We start from the raw sequence: 26,940 nt of genomic DNA, 5'->3' as shown, positions 1-26,940 counted from the left end.
AGGGGGCGAAGGATCCCCCCGCCCCTCCCTCCCCCCACCCCGGGAGAGGCGGGGCGGCGGCCGCGGCGGGGACCCCCGGGCGGGGCGGCGCGGGCGCGGTGGGAGGAGAGGGGCTGACGTGTGGCGGGGCCGGGCCGGGCCGGGGGCCGCGGGGAGGGGGCGGCGGCGAGCGCGCCAAGCGGCGGCGGGCCGGGGCGGGGCTGGGGGCTGAGGGGACGGCGGGAGGTGGGGCCGCGGAGCGCGCCGGGCTGCGGCGGGCCGGGCGGTGGGGTGGCGGCGGCGCGGCGGCGGCGGCCGGAGGATCGCGCGGGGCCGCGGCGAGCGGCGGGGCGGGCGCGGCGGAGGGCCGGGGGCCGAGGGGGGCCGCGGCGGGCGGCGGGCGGGGAGCCGGCGGCGGAAGGGCGCGGCGCGCGGGGCCCGGGAGCGCCGGCGCGGCGGGGACGGCCGAGGCCGGCGGCCGGGGCGCCGCGGCGGAGCGGGCCGGCGCGGCGAGCGGCCGGCGGGGCTGAGGCGCGCGGGCCGCCGGCGGCCTCCTTCCGCCCCCTCGGCCGCGGCGGCCCGGCGGCGCGCTGGCGGCGGCCATGGCGGTGGCGGCGGCGCTGGCGGGCCGCGGGGCGCGCGGCGGCAGGGGCCGGCCCCCGGGCGGCGGCGGGCGGGCGGAGGGGGCGGGGCCCGGGCGGCGGGCGGCCCGCGCGGCGGCAGCGGCGGCGGCGGCGGCGGCGGCGGCGGCCGGGACGAGGCGGCGGCGGCGGCGGAGGCGGCGGCGCGGGGCGCTAGGGCTGATGGCGGCGGCGGCCGGCCCCGGGACGGCGCTGTCCCCGCGGCCGTGCGACAGCGACCCGGCCACCCCCGGAGCGCCGTCCCCGAAGGTGAGGAGCGGCGCTGGGCGGGGCGGGGCGGGGACGGGCCGGGGGCGGGGGGGGGGGAGCCGAGGCGGGCGGCGGGGCCGGGCCGCGCGTTTCCCGCCCGGACGAGCCGCAGGCCGTGGCGCACTCCCCCACCGCCCACCCCCGAGGCCGCCCGGCTGCCCGGTCGGTCCCCGAGGCGGCGGGGGGAGGCCTGGCCCGCGGGTGCCGGGTTCGGAGAGCGCCTCGCGGAAGCGGCCCCGGGGCTGCGGCCGGTCCGGCCTCGTGCGGGGACTCGGGCCCGATGGAGCCCCCGGGCGCCCCCGCCAGCACCCCCTGGAGTCCGCTAAGTCGCAGGAACTGAGTAGCGGCCGGCGCGCCGCTCCGCCGGCGAACTTAGTTTTTACCGCCCTTGGGGACGCAGCCCCGCCGATGGCTTGTGCGGAACCGCCGGGGTGGGGGTGGGGGGGGGCGGCGGCTGCGGCCCGGGGGCGGTCGGGGGCGCCGGGGGTCACCCCGGTCCTTCGTGCACCTGCGCGGGCGGGGGCCGCGGCGTCAGAGCACCGCCCGGGAAGCCGTGCCTTCAGCTCTGCGTTTTTAACTTTTCTGGACTGTTTCAACTTTTTAAGCAAGAGGAGTATACTTAAACCGACATACAAGTGCTCAAAATGCCCAGAAGCGAGTAAAACGGCCAAAGAAAACAAAACAACCAAAAATCAAAAAACGGCAACAAAATCCCCCTTGAATCAATTTGCCTAGAGGGAGTTATGCCTGAAATGTTGACTCTGAACTGTCTTAATCGTGATGCTTACTGTTAAATGTTATTTTTTTGGAGAATACATTTATTTTCTGCTCTCCATCTTTTACCTGGTTGCCTTTCTTAATAGGGATGTACCAGGGCTCTGTAATTGAATGGTGCTTATACGGAAACCCAAACGGACAATGTAGCGTATGTTTATCTGTTTGGGAAAGAATCTGAGTAAATTCCTAATGGCTGGAGCCGTCTGAGGCTAAGGATCATCACGGTGATATGAACTAACTTTATAGGGCACTCAGTATCTGCTAGGCCTTGATCTGAGTGCTGCCCAGTGTTCAGCTCATTTAACCCTTTCCTTAGGCAAGCCCTGCAGGCTCAGTGATGGTCTCAGAACTGGAGCGGCTGGCAGACAGCCCCTGGGCTGGTGAAGGGTAGTGCCCTGTGAGCACCCCCCCCCCCCCCCCCCCCCCCCCCCCCGTCCAGCTGTGGCATGGCCAGCGACTTTTATAGTTGTCTTCTACTTTTTACAGTTGTCTTTTATACAGCAAGAGGACCATGGTATCGAACAGAATTTTATTTGTCTTACAAATCTATGTTTCGTTGATTACTTTTTTTAAAAGGTATTTTTGTAAGGGTGACAATCATCAAGCTTTAGCTAATATGTGAGTAAGTCAGTTTCCTGACATTTGACGCATCACTCCTTTCTGAGTGGATGGTGCAACTTGGTCTTGATGTTACTGTCTCCTCACGGACAATGTCGCCTAAACATGTTGAAGCCTCCCGTTGGCTGGGGTGTGTACTGTGTGCTGCTGTATAGACGAATGACTCTTATTAGGGCACGTTTTTGCCAAATGTTTGCAATGTAAGAAAAAAATGAACAGGATCGGTAACTTGTCCTTAGTCCTCGTATGCCCTTTTCCCATGGGAATAGAAATATGGAAGAGAGCCCGTTAGCATAGGCCGATCAGCCAGCCATACGTTGAGTTAAACACTAAGTGATCCACACGTTTGTTTTTTTTTCCCCCTAGCTGGGATAGGAGGCTTTGCTTTAATTTAAGTGTTGCAGCAATTGTACACGTTTGTTTAAACCACAGGGCGTTGTAAAAGGTCGGTTTAGATTTACAGGTTAATTGAGAATTTTCTTATTTTGATGATTGCAGATCACTTTTTAGTTTTTTTTTTTTTCCCCAGGTCTCGCCAAGCCAGAATCTTGGCCCCTTTTAATTGCAGTAGAAAGTTAACATTTGTGTAGTAGGTTGTCCTTAAAAAGCCTTTAAGTTGAGCCTTTTAGCAGGTCTGGGATGAGACGTAATCCTGTGTTCCTTATTTTTTATTCTTTCTTATGTTTTGAATGTTTTCAATGTATAGGATGATAATGAAGATAATTCAAACGATGGGACCCAACCATCCAAGAGGAGGCGAATGGGCTCCGGAGATAGCTCTAGGAGCTGTGAGACTCCAAGTCAGGATCTCGGGTACTGTCATTTCATTGCTCAGTAGCAGTCCTGTGGTGTTTCTCTCTCTGCACCGTCTCCCCCCTCCCCCCTCCCCCCTCCCCCCTCCCCCCTCCCCCCTCCCCAGCCCAGGGCAGACACTATGGATGCTTTTGCTACTCCGTGCAATTAAATGTTTTTATTGTGATAAAATACACATAAAATTCACCATCTTAACTATTTTGATGACATTCACAAGGTCGTAGAGCTGTCACCACCAGCTTTGTCTAAAATGTTTTCACTGCTGCCAACGGAAACTTCGTAATCATCAAGGAATAAAAGTTGCCATTTTCCTCTTTCCCCAGCCCCTGGTAACCGTCGTTCGACTCACTGTCTTAATGAATTTGCCTGTTAGGGGTACCTCGTATAATATTTAGGGAATTCCTACAGTGTTTGTCCTGCTGTGTCTGGCTTATTTCAGTTAGCATCGTTTCTTGAAAGTTCCTCCGTGTTGTGTGTGTGTTAGGACTTCCTTTCTCTCTAAGCCTGTGTCGTACTCCACTGTGTGGACCGTGCATTTCGTTCGCACTTTCCTCTACTGATGAGGTAGGGTTGTTTTCCTCTTTTGGCTGTTGTGAATAACGCTGCTGTGAATGTGGGGGTATGAGTACCTGTCCAGAGTCCCTGTTTTAAAGTAATTTTTTTGTAATGTTTATTTATTTTTGAGAGTGAGAAAGGGTGTGAGCGTGAGTGGGGGAGGGGCAGAGAGAGAGAGGGAGACACAACCCAAAACAAGCTCCAGGCTCTGAGGTGTCAGCACAGAGCCCAACGCGGGGCTCGAACCCATGAACCGTGAGATCGTGACTTGAGCCGAAGTCGGACGCTCAACCGACTGAGCCATCCAGGCTCTCACGGTCCCTATGTTCAGTTCCTTTGGGTATATCCCGTGGAGAAAAATAGCTGGTTCATGCTGTAATTCTGTTTTTAGCTTTTGAGGACCCCCCCAAACTGATTTCCGCAGCAGACTCCCCATTCTCTGTTCCTACTAGCAGTGCACACAGTTGCAGTTTGCTCACGTCCTTCCCGATTTGTTTTTCCCAGTTCTTGTGATTGTGGCCGTCCTAAGAGATACGAGCTGGCACCTCACTGTGGTTTTGGTTTGAATTTCCATAAGGACTAGTGATGTTGACCATCTTGTCATGTGCTTTTTTGTAAATCTTTTGGGGAAATGTCTTCTTAAGTGTTTTCACCCTTTTTAAGTTGGGTTGTTTGTTTTTTTGTTGTTGAGTTGCAGTGTTTTAGGCATTCTGGACGTTCATCCCTTGTGAGGTACGGGACTCGCAGATACTTTCTTCTATTCCATAATTGCCTTTTCAGTCCATTGGTAGTGTCCTTTGATGCGCACAATTTTTAATTCTGCTGAAGTCCAAATGATTACTTTTCTTTTGTCGCTCATGACTTTGGTGTCAGATCTACGATCCATCGCCAGATCTGAGATCATGAAGAGCGACTCCTGTGTTTTCTTCTAAGAGTTTTCTAGTTTTGGTTCTTGTACTGAGGTCGTTGACCTATTTTTGAATGTGGTAGGAGGTAAGGGTCCAATCTCATGCTTTTGCATTTGGATGTCCAGTTTCCCAGCACTAGTTTTGAAGAAACCTCTTCTTTTTGTTTGTCACTCTTAATCGGGTTCATAAAACCGTCCCATTCTTGCCTCTGTTGTCCGTTGATGAGATTTAGAGGTTGCGTTGGCCAGGTCCAGAAACCTGTAGTCAGCTCTTCAGGATTGGGGTCGATGGGCAAAACACTGGCACCATCAGACTAGGTCTGTTCTCTTTCTGTTCTCTTCTGGATTTGTGGAGTCTTTGAGAACAAACGACTGGTCTGTAGTTCACTTCATTGAGTAACGGGTTTTGGAGTGTTGCTTTCTTCGCTGTTTGTGACTCACTGAATAGCAGATGGGAAAAAGGTTGATAACTTAGTACCTTGGGTGGACGAAAGAGTGGGCATTGGGTGTGAAGCCTGAGAGTGAGAATTCAGAATGGGTATCACCACCGTGTTGTGGCCGTGTAGATCTCTTACGCTACAAAATTCCTTTACTCCTCCCGGTTGTGAGTGGCGTACGAAGTGTCTGGTGTTCCGTGTTTAGTGGCGCACGTGGTTGCTTCCTTTCCCTCTGCCTGTTGTGTATTCTTGGGACACACGTGAGACCTGGGAGCTGGTTTGTATCGCAGAGTCAGAAGACGGAGTGAGCACTTAAATAATTAAAGTAGTTGTACAAAGTTCTTAAAAATAAACATTCTCAAAAATAGATCCCCCCAAAATAAAAATGATTAAAATTTAATAAAAGCCACATTTAAGGCATAATGCATATTTCTGTGCTTAGCTTTAGCTACTATCCAGCAGAAAATTTGATAGAGTACAAATGGCCACCTGATGAAACAGGAGAATACTATATGCTTCAAGAGCAAGTCAGTGAATATTTGGGTGTGACCTCCTTTAAGCGGAAATATCCAGGTATTAAGTCTTAGTTTATGTAACAGATTAAGTCTAACTTTTAACTAATCGGGATTCTTTCGGATAGGTTGTCAATTTCCGAATACTTGAGTATGGATCATTTGTAACGCACTTTATGTTCTGCTGGCTGCTTTTCATTTGCTGCTGTCACCCAACATCTCTCTCTACTCCCAGTTGACTCTCCTGCCTTATAAACTGACTTAAAAGCGAAATGAGGAAGGTGAATTTCCTGGGGAATGTTGTAGAAAAAGTCATTTTATAGCCATAAGCACCAGGGCTCTGGTCCTTGACCGTTGCTCCCTGACCTTCGCCACGGAGGCAGCTGCATGGGCTGGGTCTGCATTTGAGAAAGGCTATCTGTGTCAACTAAGTTAGTCTTGCTGTGGGTTAACTTTTACTTCTTAAATTCGTAAGATTGCATGGTCTCTAATAATCTTCGGAAAAGATAACACGCAGTACTTTTAAATCTGTGAAGAGTTTAACTTTTGAAACTTTTTAAGAAGTTTTTTAAGTTTTTAAAGTTTTACGTATGCATAATGTCACAAATGTAAAAGACTTTTTAATAGTCTTCTTTTTTTTTTTTTTTTTTTTGGAGATTTAGAGCGACGAGATCTGTCTCACAAAGAGAAGCTCTACCTGAGAGAGCTGAATGTCATCACAGAAACTCAGTGCACTCTAGGTAACGCTCTGCATGCGAAGGTTGAGAGCGTGCGTTCACGACGTGGTACTGGATGGGCATCGATCCCCTTTCTTAAAGGATTTTACAAAATTAATAAAATAGATTGAAGTATTTAAGTGCTAGATTGTTTACTTTTAGTTTTTGTGAAAATAAAGGAAAATGACATTTTAAAGCAATATCATTTTCTATTAGCTTTCACGGAAGCGTCAGAGCATGTGTTATGTGGAAAGTTTTACAGTAGTTTTTAAAAGTGTTGGTCTTTATCTCTTGAAAGGCACATTTTGCTCAGTTTTTAGTTCTGTATCATCTCCATGCTTGCTTTGCAGTTTTTCTTACATAAACATAGTAGTGCAATGTGGATACTTTTTAACACAAAACTGTGGGTGTTTGTCACAGGGATTGGTTTAATCTGATACTATGAGTCTTGAAAATTACGTGTATGGCTTGTGTGTGTGCTGATGCTTCTGTTGAAATTGTAATGGACTTGTATAGTGTTTCTAGTGTATTGATTTGAAGACCAAGAATTGGGATACATTGAATAACGTTTTTTTGGGGCGCCTGGGTGGCACAGTCGGTTAAGCGTCCGACTTCAGCCAGGTCACGATCTCGCGGTCTGTGAGTTCGAGCCCCGCGTCGGGCTCTGGGCTGATGGCTCGGAGCCTGGAGCCTGTTTCCGATTCTGTGTCTCCCTCTCTCTCTGCCCCTCCCCCGTTCATGCTCTGTCTCTCTCTGTCTCAAAAATAAATAAATGTTAAAAAAAAAATAAAGAAAAACGTTTTTTTTTTCTTCTAATATCATTACTTAGTTAAGGATATTGGATTAGGAATAATCCTTGGGGCGCCTGGGTGGCTCAGTTGGTTAATAAGCGTCCATGACTTCGGCTCAGGTCATGATCTCATGGCTTGTGGGTTCGAGTCCTTTGTCAGGCTCTTTGCTGACAGCTCAGAGCCTGGAGCCCGCTTCAGATTCTGTGTCTGTCTGTCTGTCTGTCTGTCTCTCTCTCTTCTCTCTGCCTCTCCCCTGCTCACTCTCTCTCTCAAAAATAAACATTAAAAAAAAAAAATCCTTAATCTTGAATTGTCTATGGTTAGTGTGCATCATTATTTAGCAATTGTTTTTATTTTTTTATTTAAAAAAATTTTTTTTTAATGTTTTATTTATTTTTGAGACAGGGAGAGACAGAGCATGAACAGGGGAGGGTCAGAGAGAGGGAGACACAGAATCTGAAACAGGCTCCAGGCTCTGAGCAGTCAGCCCAGAGCCCGACGCGGGGCTCAAACTCACAGACTGAGGTCATGACCTGAGCCGAAGTTGGCCGCTTAACCGACTGAGCCACCCAGGCGCCCCTTAGCAATTGTTTTTAATAAAGAGATACATGTTTTTAGTACTTTGATCTTAAAAAAATTTTTGGTTGAAAAATTGATACATTTTCCTTGGACTCTTTAAAAAAATTTTTTTTTAATGTTTATTTTTGAGAGAGAGACAGAGCGTGAGCAGGGCAGGGGCAGAGAGAGAGGGAGGCACAGAATACGAAGCAGTTCCAGGCTCTGAGCTGTCAGCACACAACCCAACGTGGGGCTTGAACTCATGAACTGCAAGATCGTGACCTGACCCGAAGTCAGACGCTTAACTGACTGAGCCACCCAGGCGCCCCTCCTTTGCATCTTTGATGAGCTTTTATTTATTTTATTTTTTTCGATTTTATTTATTTATTTTTGAGAGAAAGAGAGTAAGCAGAGGAGGGGGCAGACAGAGAGGGGGAGAGAGAGAGAATTCCAAGCAGGCTCCACACTGTCAGCACAGAGCCTGAGGTGGGGCTCGAACTCACAAACCTTGAGATGATGAACTGAAATCAAGAGTTGGACACTTAACTGACTGAGCCACCCGGGCACCCCCATGAGCTTTTTAAAAATTGTTTGACTTTATATTATGAATATTGTTTTACTATTTTTGAATATATTACAGTATTTTCCTTGGACTCTTGGAAAACCTTTAAAGAGTAGTTTGAAGGAAAAGCAAATTTTGAAAGATGGTTTTGTTCACTTAACCTTCAAAGAGCTTTTCTACTATCCTTTTTTTGTCTACGATAGGTTTAACAGCATTGCGCAGTGATGAAGTGATTGATTTAATGATAAAAGAGTATCCAGCCAAACATGCTGAGTATTCTGTTATTTTACAAGAAAAAGAACGTCAGCGAATTACAGATCATTATAAAGAGTATTCTGTAAGTATTGAGTGACTGCCATCTTTTAGTCGGTTTAGGGAGAACGACATTTTGTAAGGTCATATGTGATTTCCGAATGTGATATTTTTATTTCAGCAAATGCAACAACAGAATACTCAGAAAGTTGAAGCCAGCAAAGTGCCCGAGTACATTAAGAAAGCTGCCAAAAAAGCAGCCGAATTTAACAGCAACTTGAACCGGGAGCGCATGGAAGAGAGAAGAGCGTATTTTGACTTGCAGACACACGTAGGGTTGCTTACATTTATTAGCTCCTGAACCTGACTTATTGCTTCTTATGGTAGAGTGCTTAGTACCTCCTTTATTATTGTTATTTTTTGTACCGGCAGTTGTGTCCTTTTCTGCCCCAGAACTTAAGATAGAATTTTTAACGATGTGCTAGTAACGCTCTGTTCGCACGCGCGCGTGTATGTTGGGGGGAGGGACCTTTTGCTTTGTGGCTGACCTGCCGAACGAGACTAATAGGTATATATCGTACTTGTTTGTCCCAAGGGTCATCGTAAGGCACTTCTGCGTTTATTGACTTAACTCTCACAGTGGCCCTGTGAGGTTGAAACTAGTCGTTTTCTCATTTCATGGACGAGGACGTTGAGCTGCAGGGGTTTTAGAAGTTGCCCGGGCCCCCCTGTTCTTTGGGGGTGAGAAACACACCGCCTTTCCCCAGACACGATGGCCATGGTGAAGAGCCAGATAAAACTCACCTGTACGGCTAGTAACACCACCTGCCCTTGGCTTCTAGTTCTGAGTGTCTCCGATATTTTAGCTTTTGGGGGGAGGAGCGCAGTGGAGCACAAGAGGGATTGTTTTCCTAAAGCCTTGTTTCCTGGCGTGGAATCAGTTTTGGATTTCTCTTCACGTTACCCTAGGTTATCCAGGTGCCTCAAGGGAAGTACAAAGTGTTACCGATAGAGCGAACCAAGGTCAGTTCTTACCCAGTGGCCCTCATCCCGGGACAGTTCCAGGAATATTACAAAAGGTATTCGTTGGTTTTATCAGCATTTCTATTGGGTGTTGGTGAGGGACTTCAGAGTCCTGTGTACTTGCCTCCAGAAAGTTTCTGCTCTGTAAGTCCCGCCCTAACATGCTGTGTGAGGTCTGTCCCTGCTGTCTCCTGTGGCTCTGCGGTGAAGGACACCCTTCGACTGGAATTTGAACGTCTGCTCCTGAAGCCGCCACTGCCCGTCTCCTGCCCACCTCCTGTGTCTCCGTGGACAGGCGCCGGAGCGTCCACAGTGCGCTTCGTGGCCCCGTGGCACCCGTGTCACTGAAAGCTTGCTGGGAATACAGACTCCCAGGCCTGCCGACTGTTGGCCCCGTTTTTACGGCCGCCCGCTGGACAGCACCGGCTCAGTCTGCAGAGCGTGTGGAGCGGGGAGCGCGGCCGCCCTGGCCTGGCCGCTGCTTCCACTCCGCAGAGCAAGAACGTCGCTTCTCGCTTTCCCAGGCTGGGGGGGCACTGAGAGCGAGGCTAACACAGGACCATCTTGTTTGAGAATCTCAGCTTTTACTTCAGCTTTAAACCTTATGCTGTTTAGGATAGAGACCGTTCTTTGTAGGGTTTAAAATGGACGATAGGATCATACTATTTGAAAGTCCAATTTAAATCATAGGTTAGCGGATTTTAGTTTTTTTATTTTGGGGTCAGCAAATTATTTATTATCTTTTGTTTACTTAAAAAATTTTTTTTAATGTTTATTTTTGAGAGACAGCATGAGTGGGGGAGGGGCAGAGAGAGAGGGAGACACAGAATTCCAAGCAGACTCCAGGCTCTGAGCTGTTGTCACAGAGCCTGACGCGGGGCTCGAACTCACAAAGTACGAGATCATGACCTGAGCTGAAGTCGGACGCTTAACCGACTGAGCCCCCGGACACCACTGTGCCTGCTTCTTTTTTTTAAATTTTTTTTTTTTCAACGTTTTATTTTTATCTTTGGGACAGAGAGAGACAGAGCATGAACGGGGGAGGGGCAGAGAGGGAGACACAGAATCGGAAACAGGCTCCAGGCTCTGAGCCATCAGCCCAGAGCCCGACGCGGGGCTCGAACTCACGGACCGCGAGATGGTGACCTGGCTGAAGTCGGTCGCTTAAACGACGGCACCACCCAGGCGCCCCTGTGCCTGCTTCTTAACGCAGGTTTCCAGTGCGGACAGGGTGCGAAGCGGTGGAGGGCGGGCCGTGGATGGGAACGGCGACAATAAGTCAGCTGCTGCGGGCGCCACCCGACTCTGGGCGAGGGGTTGTGATGTCTAGTTTTGGACAGGATAGATGATGACACTTGTTAGAATACATGCTTCATAAGTTTTTAAGTAACTTGCTGCTCAAAATTTTGTTCCTTAAATCCAAGTGTTTTGTCTGCCTGTGGCGGCCCCCCAGATCGCGAGGACTTAGGGAGCTGGGAAGGAGGGGGCGTCAGGCGGCCTGGGGTCTGTGCGGGGTTCCGCCTTCCTCTGCTGATATTTTAATTTTTCTCCTTTTTGGGGTTGAGGATAAAGGACGGAGACATTCTCTTTTGACAGAAAGAATCAAAGAATCAAAGGCATATTTTATGCTCTTAGCCTGATGAAAAAATGTTTGGGCTTTTTATGTATTACTCTCCAAAATGAAAACTCATTTATTACATGTGGAATCATTTTCCAGAAGTATTTGCGGTTAACTGAGAAAATTAGGGCCATCGTTGTGGCTCGCAGATTCGTTCGTTCACGTTCCTGATAAAAGGGAACTGAAACCCGTCCCTCTGAACCTCAGGTACTCAGCAGACGAGCTGCGGTATCTGCCGTTAAACACGGCCCTCTACGAGCCCCCGCTGGACCCGGAGCTGCCGGCCCTGGATAGCGATGGCGACTCGGACGACGCCGAGGACGGTCGAGGCGACGAGAAGCGGAAACATAAAGGCACTTCGGTAGGAACATCTCTCTGTACGAGGAGGCGTCTCCTTTAAGCGCGTGCTGACCGCTCTCCCGGAGCACGTCACCCTCTGTTTCAAGGTCGGCGGCGTGTGATTCCCCGAAAGCTGCCATTAGGGACATGACTCTGTGCCCGGACACAGACTGTGTGCCTTTGTAAGTGTTGTTAAAGGCGCCCCTTTGTGGTTCTCACAGGCAGGTCAGGGAAGGGTACAGACCTCACTGTGCAATTCTGTATTCGGCTGTCTTGGTTTGGGGAGCACGTTCGCTTGTGTGCCTGTTGCGTAGTTAATCATCGTAGGCTTCCTACGGGAAGTGTTCAGAGCACCGATCCGTTACCGGGCAAGGTGGCGGTGTCCGTGGGAGCGAAGGAAGGAGAGCAGACGCTGTGACGGCAGAGGATTCTGGTTTGACTCGGCCCGTGTGTCAGGCGGCTCGCCACTCTCAGCCTTCACGGTGTCCCACCTGAGTCCGGGAGCGGGCCACCTTCTGGGGGCGGGCGTGTTTGTCACCAGCAACTTCTGAAACATTTAATGATGCGTGTCGCATAAAATCAGATGCCGTTCGAGTATTAAAGTGACGATACCGCTTCTGTCCTGTCATTTTGGGAAAAGGGGCGCTGTGGTGTGGCCAGGACATGTTGGAGGTGACTTTCCTTCATTCTGCTTGTAGGAGTATAAATGAGTCCAACATTTCAGGAGAGCGTTTCATGGTATCTACCAAGATTTTTAATTTCCTCAGAATTTGACCTAGCAAATACACTAACAGTTTATCTGAAGGACAAAATTTAAGTAGGAAAAAAATGTCCATTGGAGTGTTAACGGTAGTTTTATAATGAAAATTAAGAATAAACCTCACGTCGGGGTGCCTGGGTGGCTGAGTCGGTTAAGCGTCCAACTTCAGCCCAGGTCACGATCTCACGGTCCGTGAGTTCGAGCCCCGCGTCGGGCTCCGGGCTGATGGCTCAGAGCCTGGAGCCTGCTTCCGATTCTGTGTCTCTCTCTCTCTCTGACCCTCCCCCGTTCATGCTCTGTCTCTGTCTCAAAAGTAAAATAAACGTTTAAAAAAAAAAATTAAAAAAAAAAAGAATAAACCTCATGTCAACAGTGGGTGATATATTTACACGATAGTAATGAAGTTCAGAGAAGATTTAGTGATGTAATAAAATGCACACAATACTTATTTGAAAAACGTGTATACACAGTGTAATCCAGTTTTGTGTTTTATTTTTATTTTTTTAAATGTTTATTTTAGAGAGAGTGCTTGTGTGTGCATGCACAGGCGGGGGAGGGGCAGACGGAGGGGGACAGAGGATCCAAAGCAGTCTCTGCGCCGACAGCAGAGCCCCATATGGGGCTTAAACTTGCAACCCTTGAGATCGTGACCTGAGCTGAAGTCAGTCGCTTAACCGACTGAGGCCCCCAGGCGCCCCTCAAGTTTTGTGTTTTTTGTGTTTTTTTTAAATGAGGGGATATGTGTAGGTGGGGTGTGTGTGTGAGTGTGTGAATCTGGTATCTGTGTGTGTGCAGACACACCTAGAAAAATTAAAAGGAGATGCAGTCATGTTCCCAGGAGTGGTCTCAGAATGCTTACCGGAGTGGTTATGGATAACCCAATTTTTTCATTTATAATTTTCATAATTTATATGAACGTAACATTTTTATTTTAACTAGAAAATTTTAAGTCAACAAATGAAGCATTAGATGGTCATATACCAAGCTTTTAAACTTTGAACACCTAAAACGTATCCGATGCTGTCGTGAAGGCTCAGTGATCGCTGCACTGGCCTACGAGCGCGTACTTGAAGAACTTCTTTAGTGACATTTATTACTCGGTAAAAATATCCTCGCTTATTTAAGACAGTTTATTCCTTAAATAGTTTTTTCTACGAAACAAGTAGGCTCCCTTGTGATATGGCAAAATGGTGTAGCGCCGGCTGGAGTAGATCACTCTGCTGGTGTTGATTAAGGCGGGACACAAAGTTGGTTAAGGTACAGTCAGCTTTCTGCTGTCATGTGTAAGACAGATAAGTGATTTTTAACATGACCTGTTTAGTCTCTACTGGGAAAAGTTTTCTTATAATTATCTTTTTATTTTTAAATTGACGGAACTTTGAAACCTTTTTTTTCTTTTTGAATGTTTGCTGTAGTTTTCAGAATTCGCACTCAAATCTGTGTGAATTCCAAGGAATCTTTGTCTTTGCCTTTGACCTCCAGGACAGTTCCTCCGGCAACGTGTCTGAAGGAGAAGGCCTTCCCGACGGCCAGGAGGAGCCTCTCCCGGGAAGACAGAGATCCAAGGACAAAGCTGCTACTCCAAGAAAAGATGCTTCCAAACGTTCTGTACTGTCCAAGTCAGTCCCTGGGTACAAGGTAGAAGAAAAAAGCCCCTGACTCCGCTTCCTTCCTGAGCAGCCTCTCTCCCCGAGATAGTTTAACTCTGACTCCGAGTGGTGGAGGCCTGCCTGCTGCGTCCACTGCTGTCCTGTGCTGTGTGCCCTCTGTCAGCTTCCTCCTGTTGTGCTTTATTTTCCTGGTGGCTTTTCTGTCACTTCTGCCTATGGTTTAGCTTCTGTTTTCTGTATATGTACAATTTATAAGAAAATCTTTTTTTTGTCTTTTAAACAATAACCAGGCAAGTATGGATTTAAAAAAAATTACTTCCTAGCAGAACTTTATACTTTGTTTCATTGGGGTAAAGATCATAATTATCTGGCATTTGAAATATCCTAGTATTTCGTATAGCTGAGCATGCTAAGCTGTAAAGTCTGGGTGGATAGACTCTTAGAATAAGCTGCCTCTCCTGGAGAAAGATCTGGGTTTAATTTAAGATTACTTGATCCATTTGCCAAATTCAACGAACTCTGTGATAGAAAACAGGAAAACCTGTTATTTACATTGTGGTGATTTTTAGCCTGACCCTGGCAAATAGCTCTATGCTTCTATGACAAGGATTGAAATGTTATTTAGTGACGTGATCTGGCTTCTGTCTATATATACTTGTTAACTTCCGGTCTGGCTGTTCTCAGAGGAAGGTATTATGCTATCAGCAATATTATTTTTGTGGTTCCTCCTGCTGTCTGTCCCTTCCCCTCCAGAGGCTTAGGTGAGAGGTGAGTGGCCTTATCCCTAGATGGGGGGTTAGGAATGTCCTAAAAAGACTGGAATTAGCCGCACAGTTTTATGTTCTGGGTGGTAATAGTAAAATTGACCATTCGTAGGGTCTGGAATGTGTCAGAATATGCTTTCCATCGTGGTTACGAAAGTGTTTTGAGGGAACGTTTTCCAGTAAGGTGATTGGGTAGTTTTACCGAGTGGGATTGTTAAACAATTGTCGTGTGTCAGATTGGGGTCGCGGTGGATGATCTGGAAGGACAGGGGCGAGCGAGCTGCCAGCCAGCTTCCCTTCCTCAGCCAGAACCTTCTCATGGTTCACTTCCCTTTCTTTTCCTGAAGTGAAAAAAGCAAGTTAACAAATGAGTGTATTCAATCCACATTTAATTAGAAAATGCCTTTATGTGACGATCAATTTTGAAACACACACGTTTTTCCGGCCGATGGCGAGCAAATCCCAAGCTTCATTCGCATCAGATGGCTTGGGGGGGCTGTGGCCGTGTGGTTTTTATACTTGTTTTTACGTCTACGGCTTACCTAATTTTTTAAACTAAAGACGTAAATTAATGCTTAATAATCAAAAGCAAATGAACTCCAAAGATTAAATCTTGGAAAGTTAGCCTGGTGTGTGCGTGCTGGTCTGCAAATGGGAGCGGCCGCGCAGAGCACCCTGTCTGCGTTTCGGAGCCCTTTCAGAGTGAGCCTGAATTCATCATGGGTTCGGAGTGCAGAGTGTCGAAGCAGATGTTTAATAGGGGCTGAAAATGAAGAATTATTCCACAGTATCATTGATTTAATATGCAAGAAATCATATAGATTAACATACATTGCTATGACTCAAGGGAGTGTAATCTGCAAAATACACATTTTATGACTTCTGTGAACATTTTTAGTAGCTTAAAGTGTTTCAGGTATTTCAGAGTTTAGGACAACCAGTGTCTAGACTTCATACATTAATATGAACATGTTTATTAAAAGTAACCTCTCTATGAAAAATATATTAATAAGCCAAGATGTGCCTAAACATTAGGGTACTTCAAGCTGAAGCTCATATATGCGAATGTGCTGGAGTTAAGGAAAATGATGGCGCAGCTGATGTCGTGCTTAAGAAGATTCACTAGTGCTTGCCCTTAATTTGTAGGACAGTATTATTTGGGTTACATTAACCTGAAATTAAAGCATATTGTTAGGAGTCAGGCCTGGGTTGCGAGTATATAATTAAAATCTATACTATGTTTCTGCTGCCGTGAAAGTCTCGCTTATCTTTGGTTATTTTTCAAGCAGGAAAGTAAGGGTATCGTGAGCCTTGTATTTGAGATGCTGAGAGCTGTTCGGATGAGTATTTTAATTTTCTTATCGGCAGTGACACTTTGATGTTGCAGTTTCTAGAACTGTCTCTGTCAGACACGGGGTTCTGTTCCACCCGTCTTCGCAGGAGTTCTGCACACTGTTCCCTTCCTACTCCATCACAGGAGTCTCCTTCAGACACTGGCTTCCCAGCTGGTGGAACTGGGTGTGAACAGTGTGGCTGGCTTCTCAGAGAGCTGAGTGCTTGAGCGAACGGAGAATTGCCATAGAAAATGCTGCCGGGCTAGCTAGCTCGCTCTCGCTCTCGCTCGCTCGCTCTCTCTCTCTCTCTCTCTCTCTTTCTCTTTCTCTGTCTGTCTCCTCCCCTGTCACTCCCTCTTTTCATCAAGATGAAGACTATTGGGTAAGAAAAATTCTAAGTGACTTAACGAAATACTATGATTTCAAGCTTAGAAGTAAACTTAGAATTTTCTTGGTGTCCCTTTTTATCATAGGTGTTTAATGTATGTTTTAATGGCTGTAGAACTTGAATTGCTCTAGAATGTGAATGACTAGCCTTGTGTTTTCCTCATTTTTGACTTTTGTAAGGGATCTCCCATGAGGAGTTCTCCTTTTAGAGTTTGATACTGTGTAGTTACTTCCCTGACGTCAGTGAAAGATAATCCAGTACGTGGTACGCCAGTGTCTAACTTCAACTACACGTATTAAAGAAGTAGATCTTTCACATTCAGTGCAGGCGGCATAACCAAAGGAGGTGGTTATTTGGCTGTGCTGAGAGGTAGCTTTCTGCTGTATATTACGGCAGTTCCAGATTTGGTCGTCACTGAATCGGAACTTGGGTCCTAGAAGTGCACTTGTAGCTATTTTTTATTTACTGTAGGAAACACAGTGAGAACCTTATTCTTAGAATGTAGCAGCGACAACGGAAGGGGACTGCTTTGTAAGACGCGCACGGTTGAGCACGTGACACTGCCCTTGTGTTGGGGAGCAGGGTATAGAGATACACACACAGGAGATGTAGAATAGTTAACGGTAAAGTTTTATATGTATGTTTTAACTCCCATGATATTTATTATTTTGTAGAGACGTTTGTGATTGTTTAGAGTTATTGTTTTTATTATATTTATGTATAAGGTTGACTTTTTTTTAAATAAATAAGCCAAAAATTATTTTTGAACGCCTCTGTCATCTTTTGCAAAAGAAAGACAATTAAAAAAAAATAAACTTAAAGAATTAAGAACAAACTGTTTAGGCCTTACAGGTTTTGAAGGTGGCAGTGAGACATTTCAAAGCTGGAATACTATATACAGAGTTAGAGTTTCCTTTAGGCTCCTCTTTGGTTTAATAACTTAGGAGAAGGAAATAGAAGATGCATTTGGCTGGGTTGGGGTAAAACAGAAATACGGCAATTTGGTGACTTCCCCCAGTTCCTGTAGACACATGGTCCCAGCCCATCCATCTTGGCCCGCGCTCGCTCTCCTTTTTCTGCCACAGTTACTTACGTGTTCATGTGGCATGAGTGAACGTCATTTTATGACGGTCAAAACGGGGATGTCTGAATGTTCTCCCTCCCCCGGTAATTGTAGGTGCTGTGAATCTTTTCTTCTTTGTCCTTTTCCGTGTGTCGCTAAGTGTGTTTTAAAACCCCAATATACCTTCGTTGGATGGAGCAAATTTTTAATCTGAAAAAAAGAATGGTACTCAAAATATGAGGGTGTCTGTAATTTTTTAAGTTACTATTTTTTTTGCTTGCTTGAAAACTTTTCTCTTTTGTTTTGTATCTCATACGAATGCTTTCCCCTAAGTATAAACTCTTTTATTATTAGATATGCAAAGGGAATAATCACAGCTATTTCCCCGAAACATTTGTGCACGTGACAATGTATGGATGAGACATCTTCCAATTAAAAATATTAAAACATTGATTTTATAACTTAGGTTTTATAGATCTATTTTTACAATTTGGGAAATAATCAGTTTTTAAACAAAATCAGTATATAAGCTGCTTAAGACTGAGTCTTCTGTTTTATAAGAAGCCTTACTTACGTGTCAAGGTCATTCGGTACCTGAATTTCTTCTTCCAGTTAATAGTGCAGTTTGACATTGCATTTAGTTTTTTCCCCTTCCAGCTCATTATGCAGATCTTACTGGGCATGTAGGGAATGTAGAATGCTACACTTAATCCAGACGTAGATCGTGCTGTTGACAAAATTTTAAAACGAAACCTAAGGCTTTAGTCAGTAGGCCGTTGTATTTTGAAAGCCGACTCTCTCAAGTCAGGTCTTTCTAAAAGATTGTTAACAAGTTACTAAAAGTAAAGATAAGGCAGTGACAATTCCTTATGAACCCATAGTGAGTACTTCTGGCATGAATTTATAGCCCTCTTCTACCCTTCCAGCCAAAGGTCATTCCAAATGCTCTATGTGGAATTTGTCTGAAGGGTAAGGAGTCCAACAAGAAAGGGAAGGCTGAATCACTTATACACTGCTCCCAGTGTGATAATAGTGGTAAGTATTGACATGTCTTCTTAACATTTTAACCATCCTATTTGTTGCTTCAGAAACCAGGATTTTTAGTTGTCAGCTAGACCTGAATCAAATCTCCAAGTATGGAGGGTAACTTGTAACGCATAGAAAAGAAGCCCATGGGTTTTCATCCCTTTGGTGATTGGACACTGTAGCCGTTCTTGAGAAATCCCGATGCAAACTAGCATTTTATTGTGCCATGTTAAGTTCAAAACTCTTTTGTGAAATACTAATACTGGTTTTGGTTTAGGCCACCCTTCTTGCCTGGATATGACCATGGAGCTTGTTTCTATGATTAAGACCTACCCTTGGCAGTGTATGGAGTGTAAAACTTGCATTGTATGTGGACAACCCCACCATGAAGAAGAAATGATGTTCTGTGATGTGTGTGACAGAGGTTATCATACTTTTTGTGTGGGCCTTGGTGCTATTCCATCAGGTAAAGATTACAAAAAGGAGTGAAGGGACTGCCCGTCATTTTTTTAAAGGCTGCATAAACACCGTAAAGATCCTTCTATTGCCAAGAAGTTACCAAAGCTGTGATTCTCCACATAGTGTCCACGTGCCTTTCATCCCTAGGTACCCCGGCTAAAGGACAAATGGGTGTCAGGGGGCCTCGTCCAAGTTTTGGAATAGGGCTCAATGTATAGAATGAACTCAAGTCTTTCTAGTGAGAGCTAAAGCAAGAGCATCCGTTTGTTTCAAAACCTTGATTTTATTTTTATGTCCTCTATTCAGAAACTTAACAAAAATGACTGCTATGCCTTTATAAATAGTAAACCAGATTTCTAGAAAATGAGGCAGCATGACAATTCCAGATAACTTTGGAACAGAGCTGAAGAATAAATCACAGTAATTGGACTAAAATGTTACATACGATTGTGTAAATTTAGAACTGACTTGCATAGTTAACACTGTATAATACTTTATGAAACACACGCCTAGAACGGTTTCCTGGGAGTCGTTAAGAAGCGGGTGACTTAAAGTTTGGTAGTAAATCAGATGGAGTAAGCGCCTAGGTGGGGTTCACCGCTGTGCGGTCAGATGCTTGAGAAGTTTAAAGTGCTGTGTCTGGTGCACCAGGACTTGAGAGGATGTTTGCACGTGCGGCTGCCACTGAGCAGCAGAGAAAAAGGCTGAAGATAAGCCCAAGTCAGTAACGGGGTTTATACAGGATATGTACTTTTGAACTTCTAAAGGATGACAGTGTTTGCGTTTCAGAAAGGATTGTGGTAGTTTTTTAAAGGTCCAGATCATTGCATGGTATTGATCTCCGCCCCTGCCCCACCCCAACTTGCACTGAATTTTACGTGGCATTGATTACACTGGTTGTCGTAAGGGAAGTTTCCATTTTTCTCCTTAAGTTAAGTAACTTACAGGTGCCTTTCACGTCACACATCCACAAAAAAATATCACTAGTGATAGCTGAGGAAGGAGAGCCAAATAGGTTTACAATTCAATCCTAAAAAATTAAATTTCATACTAAACTAACAATTTTTCTCCTAGGTCGCTGGATTTGTGACTGTTGTCAGCGAGCCCCCCCAACACCCAGGAAAGTGGGCAGAAGGGGGAAAAACAGCAAAGAGGGATAAAATAGTTTTTGACCCCAATATTGTAATACGGATTTAAATGAACTACTTGGTGCCAATTTATTTACATTCTTGATTTTATGCCAATAAAAGATTTCTGAAATTCATGACGTGCTTAAAATGTTAAGTTGATTTATTTGTTATAAGCTACTCTTCCTCTTAAAACCAATTTCAGGTAGAGAAATAGTTCGTTTTTCTTTCTTTTTTTTTTTTTTTTAAGTCTCTTAGGGCTTTGGCTCTCTCCAGAAATTCAGTGGAAATATATGCAACTTAATTGAAGTACTTAACTTTATTTCTCTTTGGCCTGAAACTTTATTTGCATGAAGTTTTCCTAATCTGTATTGTTTCTGGCCAGTCATGGGTAGCATAACAAAATTACTTAATAATGGACGAATTTGAATTGCTAAGATAGCTGCAGGTGATCAATGCAAATGACCTTAACCGGCAGGGGGCAGGGGGGCAGGGGCACACCTGGGAAGGGCTCCAGGTGGATGGATCCTCTTGGGGCGCAGGCGTGGAGCTTTAGGCCACACCCCGGCGAAGAGACAGGAAGGGGTACATTTCGGACCTGTTCAAGGTTTGCACCTCACCTAGAACCGCTAACTGGAGTGAAGGTGCAGCTGCCAACCTGTCCATCTGAGCCGCGCGGTGGCAGGAAAGGTGCTGCATTTTGCCTAAACCTCCTAGTCCCCTGACAAACCGATCAAACCGGAGTTTAAACATTTTATTGTGCGTATTCCTCTTACAGGAACTTTGAGGACTGAAAAAGCAACATCGTTCTTGCCGCTTTCCCTACTTTCGGGGTAAATGAGGTAACGAAATCCTATGGCTTTATGTTTGGAACGTGACCTCCCGGCGGATAAACGAAGCCGGGTTCGGAGGCCCGCAGTCCCCGGCACGTCTTATCAGGGTGTCTTCCGAGCACGTCCGAGGGATCAGAAGAGAATCTCAAGTACCAGTTTCAAAACACTAATTAAAACGGTCCAGAGCACGGACTCCTCCTCCGGGGGCGCGTCCTCGGGCGCGGACGCCGGCCGCTGGCTTGGGCCCGTCCCGTCGGCGTAGGCCGCCTCCCCGAACGGGGACCGCTCCACCGCCCGGTCGTAATACACTTTCATCTCGAACTCGCTCTCGTGGTGGGACGGGTGCCCGTACACCCCGATGCCCACGGGCCGCCGGAAGTGCGCGGGGATGGACACCGCGTCCGGGCCGCACGTCACCGACTGCAGGTCGTAGTCGTCGAAGCTCGGGTGCAGCGTGCTGTCGGACACGTACAGGTCCGCGTCCCCCCTCACGCTCCGCATCTGGAGGACGATCTTCCCCTCGTGGTTCAACCTCAGGTAGCTGTAGTTCCCCGCGCCTATGTGCCCCTGCACCACGTGCAGGAGGAGCCACTCCTCGGGAACCTCCTCCTCGTCCGGGGGGCTCCCCGACCACGCGAGCTGCGAGGCCAGCAGGAGCAGCAGAGCGCGCCGCCAGGCGGCTGCCATGCCCGACGCCGGGGGCCGTCACCTGCTAGTCCGCGGACGTCCTGCAGGACCAGAAGGGACACTCAGCGCGCCCGCGCCGCCCGGCGCCAGGCCGCTGCTGGGGGCCCGGGGAGGGGGAAGAAGGGGGGAGGGAGGCCGTGCGGGGAGGCGGGGTGGAGGAGAGGGAGAGGAGGTGAGAAGGGAGGCGCGCGGGAGGGTGGAGGAGGGGAGGGACACGAGGCGCGGGGCCGAGCGGAGGGGCGGATCGGGGGGAGACGACTCCGCCAGGGGCGGGAAGGGGGGGGCCCGCGGGCGGCGGGGTGGCGGGCCGGCCTCCGGGCCCTGGACTCACCGCCGCTCCCCGCCGGGTGCCGCGTCCGGAGCATCGGGCCCAGCGCCGGGCCGCCGCGCCGGAGCAGCCGGAAGTGGGGCGGCACCCGGAAGTGGGGCGTGCCCGGAAGCGAAGGTCCTTTGGGCTCTCGCGGGAATGACGAGAGTCTCGTGGCCTCTGAGCCGCGGCGGCTGGTAACCAGGGCGACGGCGGGTGGGGAGGGCCGCCGGCTCCCAGCTCTCTAGGTGCTCGCCGTGCCGGAGCGTCCGCCTCGCGGGCCGTGCGGGGTCCGAGCCGCCCCCAGGTGAGAGCCCGGTGCGCCCGAAGAGACCCTTGTCGGGGCACCTGTTACCCGTCCTGTGCTCGCCGCGACCGAGCGTCCGCCTCGCGGGCTGTGCGCGGGGTCCGGGCGCGCCCCAGGCGAGAGACCCTTGCGCAGCGCTTGCTCTCTGTTCTCCGTTCCTCGTAAGAACATGGTACTTTTTCACATTCTCCTAAAAGAGGCTTCACAATGTAGTTGTGTTTATTTTCAGGATACTTTGTTAATTTGGAACCTGGGATTAAGGGCAACCTATTGGTCATTTTCGGCTCAGGTCATGTCCTGGTTCATGGGTTCGAGCTCCGTGTCGGCTCTGTGCTGACAGCTCGGAGCCTGGAGCCTGCCTCAGCTTCTGTGTTTCCCTCTCCCTCTCTCTACGCCTCCCCCACTCATGCTCTGTCTGTCTCTGTCTCTCTCAAAAATAAACATGACAAACAATTTAAATAACAAAAGGAAAGGAGTTTTATCATTTTAAAAAATTTATTCACTTAGAGAAAGCCTGCGTGCGCACGCATGCAGAAGTGGGAGAGGGACGGGGGGGGGGTGGGGTGGGGTGGGGGGGGGTGGGATAGAGAATCCCAAGCAGGCTCCATGCTGTCAGCACAGAGCCTGATGCCAGGCTGGAAATCAAGAACCCTGAGATCATGACCTGAGTTGAGGTCAAGAGTCTGATGCTTAACAAAGTGAGCCACCCGGGCGCCCTGGAAATGAAAACCAGTGTGGTAGCGACAGTCAGGAGTCAGCGATTTGTGCTCACCTAACAAGTGATGGAGGCACAAAAGTGCGCACTGCGCGGTTTGAGAATTGACAGTCTACAGAATCAGCTTCTCCAGTCTGGCTAACAGAAAGAGGGCATAGTCTTTTTTTCTTTTCTTTTTTTTTTTTTTTTTTTTTGATTTTTTAATGTTTATTTTTGAGAGAGAGAGGAGACAGAGAGAGAGAACATGAGCAGGGGAGGGGCAGAGAGAGAAGGAGACCCAGAATCCGAAGCAGACTCCGTGCTCCAAGCTGTCAGCCCAGAGCCCGACGTGGGGCTCGAACTCACCAGTCGTGAGATATGACCTGAGCTGAAGTCGGCCACTCAACCGACTGAGCCACTGGACGCCCCCATTTTTGTTTTTAATTAAAGCAGCTGTATAGAAAGAGTACTATTATCTTTAAATCGTATTTTAGGGCCTCGTGGCCGGCCCGGTTGAGCGGCTGACTCTTGGTTTGGGCTGGGGCGGTGATCTCCCGGTTTGTGAGTGTGAGCCCTGAGCTGGGCTCTGCACTGGCGCCCAGAGTCTGCTTGTGATTCTCTCTCTCCCCGCCCCCCCCTGCCCCTCCCCCCACTCGCACCCACTCTCTCTGGATAAAGAAACTTAAAAACATTTAGGGAAGGACTGATGGACGCAGAAAAGAGTGTGCATGATCTGGCGCCCTTCCCACACCTTTGTCATCAGCCGCTGCTCCGTATTTCAGTAGTTGTAGCCTCAGGCTAGCTGGAGGTCGAACCCCCCTCCCGTTCTGGCTCGGTTGCAGAGCCGTCAAGGATACTTTGTCATTTTCTCCGACCAGCCTACCATGAGTCTTTCTGAGGTGGCGAGCACTTTAACGGCCTTTAAGTGCTTGACCTGTGCCCACCGATGTCCCCAGCTTTTTTGGCTTTCAAGACTCCCATTAGTTATTAGCCTTTACTTACTACAAAATGTTACTCGCCTGAGGTCTGGTGCTGGACCCAGGCCGGCTTAAACTGGGCCCAGGTTTTTAGGTTGGACCCAGTCTGGTACCACCAGCAGTTCCCAGTGTGGGATCCAGGCAGAGTCGGGAGAGAATTTGGGGAGGGATTCCGACCAAGTGGGGACCGTGGAAATGGAATTAGGTGAGGAGCTCAGCACGGAGAGAGCAGAGCTCAGAACCCGCAGGAGCGCACCCACGGCCCTCGGGAGCCGGGACAGGCACTCACTGTGGCCGCAGGGTACCACGCCTGTGCGTGTCCTCGTCCCGCCGCGGTCAGAGAGCGCTCCAGACCCCGGCACGGCTGCCACGTCCGGCACCTAACAGACTCGGCTGAGTAGACTGAAAGACCAGACTGGCTGTTTCATGGTGCTTGAGTCGGGCAGCATCCCATCTCGCAATGGAGAGGAGCTCTGCTGAGCTGGGGGGAAGGGAGGGTGGAAAAGGAAATTATTAGAGAATGTGTTGTTTCCGGCAAGGTCGCCTTCCTCAGGGGAGCGGACGGGGTCTGTGGGGCACATCAAATCTGGTCACTAGAGCTGACCAGGTAATTCCGAGCTGAGTGGTAAGCAGTTACGTTCCTGGGGATGGAGACTGCAGTTAGATTAGGTGTTAAGTCTTGGTCTGCTGATGGGGTTTGGCACACTGACTACATTTAGGTCCTGCTGTCTCCTTTTTAACAATTCAAATATTTATTGAATACCTAACACGTACGAGGTACTAGGGCACGTTTTTTCCCTTTCCCAGAGCTAGACGTTAATCGGTTATATACTCTTACGTGTGTGTATGTATATACACTTGACCTTTGAACAGCGTGGGGGTTAGGGATGCCCACCCCCCATGCAGTTGAAAATCTGTGTATAACTTCTGACTCCCTGAGAGCTTTACCAATAGCCTGCTGTTGAGTAGAAGCCTTACCCACAACATAAACAGTTGACACACATTTTGTATGTAATCTGAGCTACGTACCATATTCTTACAACGAAGTCATTAGAGAAAAGAAAATGTTATTAAGGAAATGATAAGGAAAATACGTTTACAGTGCTGTACTGTGTTTACTGAAAAAAAATCTGTGTATAAGTGGACCCGTGCAGTTCACACCCGTGTTGTTGAGGGAGGAGCAAGTCCGAGGAATGAACGGAGTCACGGGGGGACGGTGAACGGCGCTGGGGCTGTGGTGTCGGATGAGCTCCGGGCCCAGGAGTTTGCTCTCCCTCTTCAGAAAGAGGGGCAGCTGTGGGCAGCGGCTGAGCTGCCGTTGTCATCACACCCCTGGTTTGGTCATCCCTTGATTGTGGCCCAGAGGGAGCTCCTTAGGGAACTAAATTCCCCTCAGGCTGCCTAGGGACGAGGCATGGGAACAGGTAAGGATGCCTGGCCTGGGAACGGGTGAGTCTCAAGGAGAGCGCGCTGGCTTCCCGTAACCCAGCAGCCGGCACCCTACGGGTAATCGAGCCCAAACAGGGAAGGCGGTGCCCCACATGCAATGCATGTTTATTGCAGGAAATTGCAGGAAAATGCCAGGCTGCCCACGTGGCAGCGGTGCAGCTAGAGACCTCCGTCCGGGGTGGGAATTGGTGTTGAGTGAGTGCAGGCGGTCACCCCGCGGGTGTGGGCCGCGTGCTGTCAGCATCGCAGAGCCCTGTGGCCCTGTCGTCATCGCTACCTGCCTGTTTCCCACAGGCCGCCACTCTCCTCCCTAACGTGCGCCTTGAGCTCTTCCAGCCGACGAGCTAAGACCGACCGGTCGCTCTCGCGTCGCGGGACGCTGTGCGGTCACCTAGGGTGCGCATGGGTGCCATCGGGGTGGAGCGGACCGCTGCCGCGAGCGCGCCCCCTTGATCAGGCGCTCTCCGGCGTGGAGGCCCGAGTGCCACCCCGAGGACTCTGCTCTGTGGCCCCCGTTTCTCAGTGCGCGCGCCCAGCAGAGAGAGACCCGGCCCCGGGTCCGTTTTTCTGCGTGGTTCTTCAGCCGACACTCCTCCTCCTGAGGGTTTGGAAATTCGTCAATACCGTGTCCCTCTCGTAGTCTTTTTGATTTTAGCCATTCTGACGGGTGTACGGTTTTCATTTTTTATTTCGACTGGCATTTCTCTGGTGATTAGCGAGGATGAGCATCTTTTCGGTTAATTGGCCATTTGGAGATCTTTCATCCAGTGGCTGTTGCACGTTTTTCTACTGGCTTGTCTGGCTGAAGATCTGTACCAGTTCTTTGTAGGTTCTGGATACGCTTAGCTTGAAGAGTTGCTCATCGTTCCTACTTTGCGGCCTGTCTTTTCGCTCACTGGTGTCTTCTGAAGAATATAAGTTTTGTATTTGTGGATTTTATTATTACATTTATTATCGTGGATATATCGTATAGAAGTTCATCCTTCTTGAACATCTGAATGTTAATAGGGCCTTAAATGCACGTGGCTTTTTTTTTCTCAGTGTCTATTCCTCTTCCGGCAGGGGTACTTGAGCCTGCTTCGGTGGCCGCTCTTCCCTGTCCTGGCCGCAGGGGTCACGGTCCGTGCCACCTCAGGCCGACCGGTCAGCATAGTTTCATCCCTCTGATCACATGATAAAGTCAAGGCCAAGAAGTGGCCCAGACTGGCCCAGACTCACACAGCGTGTACGGGGTTGGATGGGAGAGATGGCCGCTCTTCCCAGTGCACCAGAGCGTGGCAGGGCGGCCGTGGGGGCCGCTGGCCACCGTGTTGCCGGCAAGTGGCAGCAGAAAGTGGAAACTGGAGCCCACACACAGACGCGCACAGCTGCAGGCTGAGAGGCCAGGCCGGGCTGGCTCGGGCTGTTGCGTGGAGTCCTGCACAGACCTTCCAGTTAAAGGTCTGTCCCTCCAGAGAGTTCCTCTTTCTTCAGGTTGGATGAGGCTGAGCTTTCTGCGGTTTACGCTGAAAAGGCTCTCGCCGATGTGCAGAGTGAACTGTCTTGATGTCATCTTTTTAAATGTCAACACTGTGTTCCGCTGAATGTAAGGACTGTCATTGCATTTTATATTATAATCAATGCTGCTTTGGGAAATGTACGATGATTTACTTGTTCTAAATTTATGGAATGGAAATTTTTGAATCAAAGAATATGTACCTTTTAAAACATTTTGATACACGTTGCCAAATAGCCAAAGCTTATGTCCATTTATTGTCTTACCAGCAGTGAATGAGAAAAAAGTCTGCATTGATGATATTTTATATTGG

General features: G+C 48.7%; 3 protein-coding genes across 9 annotated transcripts in view; 2 read left to right on the top strand and 1 right to left on the bottom strand.

The window, feature by feature from the left end:
* Window positions 1-719: 719 nt before the first annotated feature.
* PHF10 (PHD finger protein 10) lies at window positions 720-20,015 on the top strand. Of its 3 annotated transcripts, none has more exons than XM_023254619.2 (12): window positions 720-869; window positions 2,971-3,077; window positions 5,419-5,549; window positions 6,151-6,228; window positions 8,319-8,452; window positions 8,549-8,698; window positions 9,337-9,446; window positions 11,216-11,369; window positions 13,590-13,745; window positions 18,193-18,301; window positions 18,570-18,758; window positions 19,826-20,015. In XM_023254619.2, exons 1-12 carry the CDS (start codon window positions 783-785, stop codon window positions 19,909-19,911), a joined length of 1,491 nt encoding a protein of 496 aa, XP_023110387.1. In that variant the 5' UTR covers window positions 720-782; the 3' UTR covers window positions 19,912-20,015. The 3 variants fall into 3 exon arrangements, with proteins under 3 accessions (XP_023110387.1, XP_023110386.1, XP_044914343.1); XM_023254618.2 differs by having other exon boundaries at window positions 6,145-6,228; XM_045058408.1 differs by lacking the exon at window positions 18,570-18,758 and having other exon boundaries at window positions 6,145-6,228.
* A 603-nt stretch (window positions 20,016-20,618) lies between these two features.
* Window positions 20,619-21,839, bottom strand: CB2H6orf120 (chromosome B2 C6orf120 homolog). The gene is made up of 2 exons (XM_023254624.2): window positions 21,730-21,839; window positions 20,619-21,439 (listed from the first exon to the last, which is right to left on the bottom strand). Exon 2 carries the CDS (start codon window positions 21,396-21,398, stop codon window positions 20,844-20,846), a length of 555 nt encoding a protein of 184 aa, XP_023110392.1. The 5' UTR covers window positions 21,399-21,439; window positions 21,730-21,839; the 3' UTR covers window positions 20,619-20,843.
* A 33-nt stretch (window positions 21,840-21,872) lies between these two features.
* WDR27 (WD repeat domain 27) overlaps window positions 21,873-26,940 on the top strand; it is a 186,012-nt gene continuing 180,944 nt past the window's right edge. For 2 of the 5 annotated variants that reach the window (XM_045058400.1, XM_045058399.1), the window contains exon 1: window positions 21,876-22,012. The gene's annotated coding sequence lies outside the window, so the exon portion shown is untranslated. Of the gene's footprint in view, window positions 22,013-22,034; window positions 22,185-23,373; window positions 26,718-26,940 lie in introns of those variants that run through there. The other 3 variants (XM_019831510.3, XM_023254615.2, XM_045058394.1) reach the window with 3 other exon arrangements.

This window comes from Felis catus, chromosome B2, assembly GCF_018350175.1.
Source record: "Felis catus isolate Fca126 chromosome B2, F.catus_Fca126_mat1.0, whole genome shotgun sequence".
In the NCBI taxonomy this organism is placed as follows: Eukaryota; Metazoa; Chordata; class Mammalia; order Carnivora; family Felidae; genus Felis; species Felis catus.
This window is presented reverse-complemented; position numbering and strand designations above follow the sequence as displayed.

Bases quoted from the DNA above. Each gene is read 5' to 3' on its own strand.
- CB2H6orf120 (XM_023254624.2), bottom strand. From the start codon at position 21,398: ATGGCAGCCGCCTGGCGGCGCGCTCTGCTGCTCCTGCTGGCCTCGCAG.
- PHF10 (XM_023254618.2), top strand. From the start codon at position 783: ATGGCGGCGGCGGCCGGCCCCGGGACGGCGCTGTCCCCGCGGCCGTGC. The intron at 5,550-6,144 runs GTATTAAGTCTT...TTTTTTTTGGAG, and splicing joins CTTTAAGCGGAAATATCCAG to ATTTAGAGCGACGAGATCTG. The intron at 8,453-8,548 runs GTAAGTATTGAG...TTTTTATTTCAG, and splicing joins ATCATTATAAAGAGTATTCT to CAAATGCAACAACAGAATAC.